Source organism: Dioscorea cayenensis, chromosome 9 (assembly GCF_009730915.1).
Source record: "Dioscorea cayenensis subsp. rotundata cultivar TDr96_F1 chromosome 9, TDr96_F1_v2_PseudoChromosome.rev07_lg8_w22 25.fasta, whole genome shotgun sequence".
Taxonomy (NCBI): Eukaryota; Viridiplantae; Streptophyta; class Magnoliopsida; order Dioscoreales; family Dioscoreaceae; genus Dioscorea; species Dioscorea cayenensis.
Window position 1 is genome coordinate 1,289,786 of NC_052479.1, and position 11,188 is coordinate 1,300,973.

The 11,188-nt window shown below is 34.3% G+C and overlaps 2 protein-coding genes across 2 annotated transcripts; both read right to left on the minus strand.

Annotated features, from left to right (window-relative positions):
- Nucleotides 1-59: 59 nt before the first annotated feature.
- LOC120268403 lies at nt 60-2,480 on the minus strand. Its single transcript, XM_039275827.1, has 4 exons — nt 2,341-2,480; nt 2,089-2,258; nt 998-1,340; nt 60-322 (listed from the first exon to the last, which is right to left on the minus strand). The coding sequence occupies exons 1-4, from the start codon at nt 2,404-2,406 to the stop codon at nt 260-262; spliced, it is 642 nt and encodes a 213-aa protein (XP_039131761.1). The 5' UTR covers nt 2,407-2,480; the 3' UTR covers nt 60-259.
- A 1,567-nt stretch (nt 2,481-4,047) lies between these two features.
- Nucleotides 4,048-9,631, minus strand: LOC120268906 (homeodomain-interacting protein kinase 2-like). Its single transcript, XM_039276166.1, has 8 exons — nt 9,286-9,631; nt 8,129-8,704; nt 7,258-7,576; nt 6,886-7,165; nt 5,614-5,721; nt 5,024-5,302; nt 4,667-4,810; nt 4,048-4,359 (listed from the first exon to the last, which is right to left on the minus strand). Exons 1-8 carry the CDS (start codon nt 9,500-9,502, stop codon nt 4,183-4,185), a joined length of 2,100 nt encoding a protein of 699 aa, XP_039132100.1. The 5' UTR covers nt 9,503-9,631; the 3' UTR covers nt 4,048-4,182.
- Between the last annotated feature and the right edge of the window lie 1,557 nt (nt 9,632-11,188).

The window sequence follows — 11,188 nt, forward strand, 5'->3', positions numbered from 1 at the left end:
ATAGATATATGTATCTGGAAACATAGTTCAACCAATCTAAAGTATCAAATTCATAAAAATTGATAAAACAAAGTGGCTTTCACACATCATTATAAATTACAACATGATTTTCTGAGCATAGTAATTCTGGTTAAAAAGTAAACAATATGTACTCAGAGGAAATGTTTGGTTTGAGAGAAAACAGAGGAAAAGATATGTGAACAATGTTTCTTGTTCTTATTTACTTTACTCTCCAAGGAAAAACATGAATAATATTAGCTTATTCCTCCACTACAAATGCCACTCCATCTTTATTGAAGTTGTGTGTTGTGTGATCCACCACCTGCACAATTATGCATAATCATATTACAAAGAAACAATGTCTGCAGAATTGAAATTGAGCATATTGTGAATGTAACAAGTGGGAAATTCAAAAAGATGTCAGCAATAAGTTTTAATCTTTTATCGTATATGTAATTATCTAAAATTCATTTATTGACATAGAAACAATGGGAAGGGGAAAAAAGTGTAGGAATGGTTCTATGCTTAAATAACCAACTGATATCAGTAATAGCAAGTGCTTTCAGTTCTACAAGACAATCAAGCAAAGTTTATTTCCAACAAAACATTAATTGTACTGAAATCTCTAAATTTTTATTTTCGTAGTTCATTGTGCATGAGAAATACAACTTCATGTTGCATTTGTTTGAATTTGTAGCAAATATGAACTGATAGAAAAAAGTTTTGTTATCTTACCTAGAATACAAACTGAATATAAAACTACTTCTCAAGACTAGAACATTGGAGATGTGTTGCAGCAGTGGGAAGAAACAAATGAAAGAATAATTAGTGACGGGCAAGACCTCAAATTCAAAGTCAATTACTATGGGGATGCAGTGGACAGCAACTAAACTAGGTCCTACATTAAATTTCATGTGCATCATAATATGAAAGTAAAATGGAAATGGCAGGAACATGATGAAAAGATGAATATAAGGAAAGAGAGCAAGATTATTACATTGGTGTTGCTCAACTCCAGATTGTAAAAATCCATCGTCTTCAGCTTGAACAAAGGACCAGCATGCCATGTCCCTACATTTAGCTTGAGAAATTTTGGACCAACTATTCGAAAAACATACACATCATCTGGATGAGGAGGTGTGTAATAATGCCCACAGGATGAGAGAACTACTCTCCCACCATTATCAGTCTTTATTTCACCCTCATCAATAATAGTGGGCTTAGAGACCCCAAGATACCATTCTTCACCACCAATAGAGCCCAAGCATTGGGTCACACCAGCATGATGAGTAATCTTAGAAAATTTAAGAGCTCGATCTTTCAAATTCATGATATAAAACCTACGAGAAGATAGGAGGATTCCAACTCAGCATCTTTTGAGAAGAGTAGCCTCTTTGAGAGGGCAGTATCATTAAAGTTGTGATGAACAAAAGGATGAATAAAGTAAAGCTAAACCTAATGGAGTACCACAAACAAAGTAGAATTGAACAAAACTCCAATGATTGTCATGCAAGCATGATAACTAACATAATGCTTTACAATATATGAATCTAAAAACTTTGTTTGCATCTGTTGCGAGTTCACTTTTTCATCATTCTTGAATTTAGAAGAGAAAAAATCTTAAAATGATCCATATATTCGAATCTAGGAACTTTGGTTTGTATTTGTTATACATTCACATTTTCATCATCCATAGCAAAATTTAGAATGGTATAAGACCCAATTGATCGATATGCAAACATGATAACTTATTATATATCTCTATGCATCTAAGAGCTTCAGTTTGCATCTATTATGAGTTCACAGTTCATCATCCCCACAAAAATTAAGATGATCTATAAACATGCATGATAACTTGTATACTGTTCCATATCTCTGTAAATGTAGGAACTCTTGTTTGCATCTGCTATGAGATCACATTCATCATCCTAGGAAAAATCAAGTACATCAATGGATTTGTAAAGCATTCTAATTTCATTCACATGAGTGAGGAGATCTTAGCTAAAATTCTACAATGGAGTTACTAAATACAAAAAAATCATCACAAAATTAAGAAAACAAAGAAATTTAAGATTGTAAAAATTGGACCTTGGGGTACCACGGTGGAGCTCCAACTGAGCATCATCAGGGCCAAACCCTTTGCCATCATAGGAGGACAACACCACCTGACCAAACTCTGCGAAGCTCTCCGGCGTGGCGTCGATGGGTTTAAGCTTAACAATTCTCGGCTTAGAATCAATAGCACAAGAAGAACTCATCTGAAACACAACAAAATCAAGCAAGAAGCTCAATCAAAGAACAAATTCAAGGAAAACTACAACCATTCATGGCTTCTCCTACCTTCGATCTTAGGGTTGAAGACGAGACGCGGGGGATTCCAAGCGGAGAGCTTCTCAGTGCGAGCATCTACAAAAGAGAGATAATTCAAGGTAGTGATGGGTTTTTTTTGGTTGTATACCCTCACAAAAATAGGTAATTAGCATCCTAATAAAAATTTATATATATATATATATAGAGAGAGAGAGGCAATAAATCATCTGCGGGCATTCGTATACAGTGCTACACTGAGGTATAATAAATGGTTAACTGGGTTAATTAGGTTAGGCTTAGATTTTTATTGGTTTTTTGTGGCTCTAGTAGTAAAAATAGGGTTGGACGGCTGAAATTGTTTCAGTTACTGTGCTGAGTACATCCCATTATTTACTGTTTATCGAATAGCAAAGAACCGTTGGATTGAAATCCAACGGCCCACAGCAACGTTCACTTAATATGTGAACATCCGTAGATGATTGAAGCTCATATATATATATATATATATATATATATGACCGATAATCTAGATATATCTACAATTGTCATCGGATCGTTTTGATTATTATAAACAGTATCAAAAAATTGTTCTACATTCCATATATATATTATATATTTATAAATTTTTTTTTATTTGAGAGAACTAGAGGAGAGTAAGAACCATGGAATCATATTTGGTGATGAAGGGATCTCAATAGTGGCTAGTAAAAGTAAATAATATCTTTCTAAAAATTATATTTACATATATATATATATATATACACTGTATCATCTATCCATTGTCTACTTTTGGATTTCAATCCAACGATCTCCATCAGAGGCAGAGAATTACATAAGAAATTCTTATTCATTTCCATTGTTCACACAAATAGTGATATTGTGCTTATAAATATTAATACAGTAAAAAAATGGGATACGCAATATTTTGATATGAATCGTTTAATCATAATAATTATAGTGACTTAATCAATCAGAGTTGCCCAACCCTATTTCTGTAAGACTTACGGAAAAATTAATAAAAACACTAGACATATATCAATCTGTTTCTTTGCCGGTACATAACTTAGCACTCTTATAATTACTGTTTATATATCAAGTTGTTCTTTAAACTCTCTATTTTTTTTTATTTTTTTAACTCTCTATCTTTTACTTTTTAAATCCTGCGGATGAGCATCCGCAGTTGATGTTTGTTCTATAAATATAAATATAAATATATCCACCATAAATTTAATTTAAATTTTTTTTTTTGCTTGCAAAACTCTTATGACTGAGCCAACAACCTGACACCTGAGTTAAATTCCCTACTGGCTACTGCTATAAAACGAGGACATGTGATATGATATAATTAAAAAACAGACGTACACCTGAGACAAGGTTTGTCTATATTTACTTAATAAAAAAACCAAACTACCTCTCAAGTTAATTGATATTATCCATGGACACATAAATATAATTCATACAAGAGCAATCATATTAGAAAATATCCATCTTTACAGGTATAGAAGAAAATCTTCTTAAAAAATTTTCATATTTATCCGTTCGATACAAATGCAAATGCAAATACAAATACAAATATTCTAAGGGGTGTATATGAAAATAAAAACCAATTCATAAGTCATAACAAAACAAGTTAAACAACTTCCTCTTTTTGCTTGTTTTCCTTTTGCCTATTTTCCTTCAATGCAAACACACATCAATACAGACATAAATTTGACTGTTTGAGCCAATAATCAGAAGAAAAGGACACTCATGGTACATTTACAAGACTGATACATGAATATATACAGATAAAATCAAGAACACAAAAGTAGTAAACAAACAGTCAAAAATCCCGAAAAGAAACAAACTCAGGTGAAAATTGGCTGGCTCAGTTCAGTGATATGAGAAGGAAAGCCATGGATGTTGTAGTGCTTGTTTTGCTGTTGGTCTTCTCTGTGGGTTTATCTGAAGGAGGTGTTCGAGAAAATCGAGAAACATCTTGTCTGATACTTGCAGTTCTCGAGCCAAAGTTGATTTTTCAGGTATCAAATATTCAATCTGGTCGGTTTCCTGAAACAAATGAATTCAATGCCTCATGTAAAGATTGCTAATAAGAAGTCTAGTTTGCGTATATGTGCGGAAAGTAAAGAAGGCAACTGATCTTTACTTAAAAAGTATAGAGAGCAGAAGAGCACAGAGTTAAACAGATTATCTCATTATAAACATTGTAATCGGGTTGAGTGAAAGTACTACGTTCATGTAAAGTTTTTAAATTTGCAAGTATATGAAAAACAGTTAACTGCAGTATGCATACAGAGGAATAACCTGAAATTTCAACAATATACTCAATTCACAAGAAGAAGAACATAATCTTAACCTCATTTGTATAGTAGAGATCATAGTCATCTGTGAAGTATTTGTGTGTTTCCAATCCCATCTTAAGCATCTCCATGTCAATTGGGCCAACTATCCCAATCATGCGGGCAAGCATCATCACCACTGAATCATTTGGGAAAAGAACCTATTATGGTACAAAAGTGCGTTAATAACATCATCCACTGTATTTGATTTCAGACAAGAAAAAAAGAATCAGACATTATATTTTGTCGCATGTAATGATTAATAATCTAGCTGATGAAGTAAAGCAACAGCAAACAAAATAGATCCGGGCATTTAGAAGTATGTAAATTACTAACAAGAGTGACTATGGATACATAAAAGAAAGTCAACTTACGTCGCCAGAGTAAAGTTCGGCTAGTATACAACCAAGAGACCAAAGATCAATCCTTTGGTCATAGGAAAGACCAAGAATGACTTCAGGAGCCCGATAAGAACGTGATTGTACATACAAGCATAAGTTGTCTGTCAGAAAGCAACTGCTTCCCAGATCAATGACCTTAATTTCACATCGACTGTAGCTCTTTATAAGGATGTTCTCAGGTTTCAAGTCACAATGGATTATTCCCAATTGATGCAAATATTCCAGGGCCTCCAAACACTGGCGTGCTATAGCCTGAATAAAGGAAAACTGTATGTTAAACCACCACTAGAAGTGAGAACTATGTTTAAAGGTTCTTCCTGTTACTAAATAGGCTCTTTTAGTCAACAAAAATAAAATTTCATCCTAATGTTTCTTAGGTAATGCCGTAATGCAACCATTCAAGAGAGAATACATATGCATTTCTGGGATTTTAAACATAGAAAAATGGCATAAGAATATATTAGGATGAAATTCAGAATCATGTTCTGTTAACTAGATGTGTTCGAACTAGCATACAAAGTTGAGTCATGGAATACAATTCATCACAAAATAGGGAAGATTACCTGTATTCTCGGCAATGTGAAATATACATCCTCACCAGAATCCTGGTTATATTTCTGAAACTCATAAAGGTTGGCTCGTAATAACTCACAAACAATAAAGAGATGTTCCTGCAGCACAGCAACATGATCAAGTTCTGAAAGAAAAACAAAAACTTAAAGTAAACCTTTTAGTCATATGGTTGATTTTAGTAGAAGACTAAATTGCATGCAACAACCTCCACAAAGATCAGTTTAGGTAATAAGCTTAAGAAACCTGCACTATACTGAAGCGATCTTGTTCAAACACATTAAGATATGACAGACCATTCTTACTATACTGATAGCTTACTTGGCACAATTAAATTGCTGTCAAAGAAAGTAGCATATCAGAGCTCTCATAGGAAGAGATATGAGCTAGCTTTTTTGCCGAGAAGGGAAGTCTTACTTGTGATATTATATAATGATGTTCACAACTATTCTCTTGGCTAGCTTAGCAAAATTCATCTCTCTGACTATAATAAGCAAAAGCATATTGGACGATTCTCTTTTCTGATATTTCCATAAAATATTACACAGTATAAACTTCTATAGTGGCATTGAACCAAGAAAGGTATTGCCAACTTTTTATTTCTATCAATGTGCAATCTATAAATAACTTCCTGATGTATATGTGTGTGTGTGTGTGTGTGTGCATAAAACATCCGACCAAATAGGGATGGGACACTCTTCTTTGCACCTTGAGGAAAATAGTTGCTGATCTCTACTAAATATGGCCAATCCCTATTTATTCTTTTTATCAATGTCTTGCCTACATTAGACCTCCGCATTTTATTCACAAGCAAGAAAATAGCACCTTGGCGCTTCTTGCAAATACACCCTCTTAGTCAAGGACTAGGTGTCCTACAACTTTGCTTTTAAAAACATCCGGATATGTGAAATCAAGCCACAAAGGCCACAAAGGTTTCATATCAACATCAAGTTTTTTTTGTTTTTTTTGTTTTTTTTGTTTTTTTTGTTTTTTTTTTTGGGGAAATGTGGACAACCCACAGATTCAAACCTCAACCTTTGATTCGGGGGGAAATGAAACACCAACTTTGCTATTATAGGGGTGGTTCACCGTCAAGCTCTCAATTCTAACTGTATAACATTTTTCATAAAGAAAATTTTGGAAGACATCTTTGGGGAAACTCGCCTTCAATTGCGTCAAAAGATAAATCCATGTATCAAACGAAAGATTTTAGAATTTGAAGCAAACTATGTTCAACAAAAGATCAGAAAGATTAGAATCACTACCTGGTGATAGAAATAGTCATACAAACGCAACAAGTGACGCTCATCTGCAGGATCATTCTTATTCACATACTTGAGAAGCTTGATCTCATCCAAACTCTGGTCAAAGAAATCCTTATCATTTTTTATTATTTTAAGGCACACATCTACACCCATCTGAAGGTCATGTGCCTGAACAACCTTGCTGAATGCAGCTGAACCAAGATATTCAGTGACATAATACCTCCCTCCTATAACAGAATTTAGCACGATTGGCAGATCTTTATTTTCCTCAAAGCCAGTTCTGTTGTTTGTTGCCAAAAATGTCAGCACCAGAACATAAGGTGCATTGACTGCATCACATGAAAAATTTGAACAGGAAAAATTTAGATTAACCTGTTTTTGCGATGCACGATTCTCAGGTCAAAGATTTCATATTCTTCCTCAAGAGAGTTGTAAGCGGGAAGCTCATCGATGACACCATGATCCTTATCACCAACCTCAACAGATTCAGAATCTTTCATTTCTCCGTTCATTGTTCCATAGTCAATTATATCAAAGGCATCATTTCTAACAGGTTGGCGAGGTTTCCCCTTTACATTTTGGATATCGACGCCTTTGCTTTGCAAAACCTCATGATGTGTACTGGTAAAACATCCTTCTACAACATACTTTGAGCTTATGATATCCTTCCTGTAAGATGTAGGGTCATTACCTGCAGTCACCAGAACCAAGACTCAGCAAGGATGGATACAGACATGGCGAAGAACACAGAATCATAGATTGAAATGTGCTTAAGTAAAAAAGAAACATCAGGTCTATGTGGTAGTGAAGTGAAACTACATGGGAAAAATGGAACCCAGGAATAAAATTGACAGAGATTTTTGGTAAACACTTTTAAGCTAAATCTATATTTTTAACAGCTGAAAACTAATTCAGATAGGAATCGCAATCCTGAGGAAAGATTTGATACTAGATGAAATAGGCAATTTCAATCTACATAAAAAATATAATAAGCAAAATGAGTACACCATTCAATTCATGACATTTACAATTTATGCTCGTTCAGGTACTAATAGTGAATATAAGTCTAGAGCAAATATTTATTTTACTTAAAGTACCACTAAAACTAAATTCAAGGAAAGCTTCTACAAGAACAATATCAAACATTAAAGAATGTCATGTTTTGATGAGAATGAACCAGAAATCAGAAAGTAAAAACACTCAATTATAACAGCAAATGAGGAGCAACCCAATTGCAACTAACCTGGTTCTAAACTTTTCTTCTCTCCTTCCAGTTTTGGATCATGAACTGAATTCTCAACCAGGTGAACAGTTTCAGGGGGACCATCTACTCGCTTTAACTGATACTCAGTAACCCCACATTCCTCTAATCTTTCAGTCTCATCATCCATTATCAAGTAGCGCTCATACACAGTTGAATCTGGGTTTCCAGTTCTCTCAAAATCATGTGCTTTCTTCAGTCCACTACAGCAATCACAAATTGGGAATGAGTAGCTATAAACTTCAGTGCAACCCTCACACTTCACATCCTTATCATGACCATTCTTATCATGCACAGAAACATCGTTCTCCTTCCTGAACTTCTCCTCGGCCTCAATAGACATCACAAACTTATCCTCACCATGCCATCCAGCAGAGTTTGTGGTCAAGAATTGTGAATCAATAAGGTGATACTCAAATGGATCATCATACCAATGAGTATCACTAAAGGGGTTCACACTATGATAATCACGAGCAGTTTGAAATTCTGAATACCTACCCGATGAATCCTCAGATCCAGCTCGAACTGGAGACCAGAGTGCACATGGATTCAAAAACTCTGAGAAAAAAAAAGATGACAATCACAATCACAATGTGTTAACAAGTTGTCATTTCTAGACCTACCCAACAACCCAAATTGCAAGAATGAGCTGGTGAGCATTGAAAAATAAGAAACTTTTCACTGATCCTTTGGACTGGAAATTAAGCAAAAGAAATGAAAATGTTTCAGCTTTAGATTTGCTTTGATAAACACTAAAAACATACCATTTATATAATCTACCCAACAACCAGAGCTGATGAAAAGCTAAACTTTGCAGCAATTCAATCGAATCCTATAAATTCTTCACAAAATACAAAAGAGAAAGCCAAACTCTAATGTACAAATTAAGATGCTCCCCAGAAGTTGTTAATAATCCTAACAATTGATTCAAAAAATAACTTCTAGTTGCCAAAAGTTTGAATCTTTCCATTCAACTAATCTCACAAAGTTCTCAAACAGAGAAAAAAAAAGAAGATAAAATAGCATTAAAAGTTAAAACTCCAAGGATTGAATAAGTATTTACTCTCCGATCAGTGCAGCCCGCCCTAAAACCCCAAACGAATTGAAACCAACGAACAGCTACGAGTTCAAAGCCATACCCGAAGGAGAAGAACCCATGCTAACAAACGCATCACCGGAGCTGGAGGTGGAGCTAGCAGCGCGATTCTCCGGCGTGATTCGCACCGGAGGAGGGCGGGACACATCAAGGTCGGTTCCGAGTGCGATCACGTCGTCTTTCAGTGCTGCAGCGGCGAGGGAGAAGCCTCGGGCGTTGAGGAAGTCGAGCACTTCCCGCAGCCGCGGGGATTCCGCCATCGTTGCCGTCGTCGTCGGAGCTCAGGCGAGTCAAGGAGGAGAGGGAAACGGCATCAGTGAAACGGGGAAACGAGAAGAGGGATACGCGGGAACGAGGGCAACGAGGAAGAAGGACATGGTTTTGAAGAACAAGGGATCGGATTCGTCGCGATGAAGAAGAACACGTGAGGGCAAAATGGTAAATGTAATAGAATGACACGTAGGATGGAGTGTGGGTCCCACGAGTGAATTTGATGCTTACGTGGACTATGATTATCGTGCGGTGGGCCCTTGTCTTTTTATGCGTTTTTACTTTTTACCCCTTTGAAAAGTTTTGTATTATTTATTGCTTTTTTTTTTGGCTTTGATAACCCTGTAAATTGATTATTTACAACATTGATATTTGTGTGAATACTAGTTATTAAGCAAAAGGACATAATTTAAATGATTTTTTTTTTTCAAATCTCAAAATGTTTTTTTTTTAACACGAAATTATGTGTCTCTTCATTTTTGAGACACAAACTTTAATCAGCATCTTTTCATTATTAGCCACTGGACACAACATTTAATTAAGTGTTTTTTTTTTATTGTAAGACCAATTATTTTTATTATTTTTATTATTATTTAATATGATAAATAAAACCCATCATTTAGATTTGACATTTCACCCTCCTCTCACAAAACCAAATTATTCAACAATACACGTCATCAGTCGACATCCAGAGATGCATTGTTTATTAGAGATATTTACGATTGAATCATAATCTAAATATTATTATTTATATAAACACTGTATAAATATTATTATATATTGTTAAAGATTGTATATAAACGGATTATAATCGTTAGATGCAAATCCAACTGCTATTATAGATATCTTCATATTTAAAATTTAAATAAATTTTTGGATGATTTGTTATATATATATATAGACAAGAAAATACCCTAAAAGTTATAAAAGGAAAAGGTTAGTATTATGGAATATTTTTAAAAAAATATTCGTGATATCTTGGCCATATCTTTTCCACTTTAAATTAAATTAAATTACTGGTCCCATAATTGAAAAGAGGAAAAAGGAAAAACTATATTCAAATGATGAGTTTCCCATACCGTTTCCCTTCGCATTACTAATTAACTAAAGCATGATCTGGGAAACGTTTCCCAAGTTGGTAGGAGGTCTTGTGGCGGTTGGTCCGCGTAACAACTACTGTCCCTGCTGTCTTTGTCTCCTTTAGTTTACAGTCACCGCCCGGTCACAATTACCTGCCAAGATTACAAACAAATTTATGAAATAAGTTGCTGCCGTTTATTACTTAAACATGTATTATAAGTATTCTTTAAGGATTTTTATAATTATATATAATAATACTTTTAAAAGTTTGTGCGTCTTTAATTATATATATAAAAGAGGTTGTGTCATCTACGAGATTCTTCATCTACAAATATTCACAGTTCACAAGTGGTCGTTTAATTTAAATCCAACGAATTTAATTTTAGATGCTTGATTATAATAGTAATTGAATCAATTTTAAACATCAAATCCTATTTTTCTTAGCACCTACAGAAAAATTATAAAAATCAAAACACTAACTCACTACCCATTTCGAAACCGATTTATTTCTCTCTATTATATTATTGTACCTTATTACTATCCTTAACTGTGTTCTACTTGTATCATATATATGTAATATGAGTAATGATATTTTT

Bases quoted from the DNA above. Each gene is read 5' to 3' on its own strand.
- LOC120268906 (XM_039276166.1), bottom strand. From the start codon at position 9,502: ATGGCGGAATCCCCGCGGCTGCGGGAAGTGCTCGACTTCCTCAACGCC. The intron at 5,303-5,613 runs GTAATCTTCCCT...TCCTTTATTCAG, and splicing joins TCACATTGCCGAGAATACAG to GCTATAGCACGCCAGTGTTT. The intron at 4,360-4,666 runs GTTAAGATTATG...CATTTGTTTCAG, and splicing joins ATCTCTACTATACAAATGAG to GAAACCGACCAGATTGAATA.
- LOC120268403 (XM_039275827.1), bottom strand. From the start codon at position 2,406: ATGCTCGCACTGAGAAGCTCTCCGCTTGGAATCCCCCGCGTCTCGTCT. The intron at 2,259-2,340 runs GTAGGAGAAGCC...GTTGTGTTTCAG, and splicing joins CTTCAACCCTAAGATCGAAG to ATGAGTTCTTCTTGTGCTAT. The intron at 323-997 runs GTAATAATCTTG...ATAATTGTGCAG, and splicing joins TGGAGTTGAGCAACACCAAT to GTGGTGGATCACACAACACA.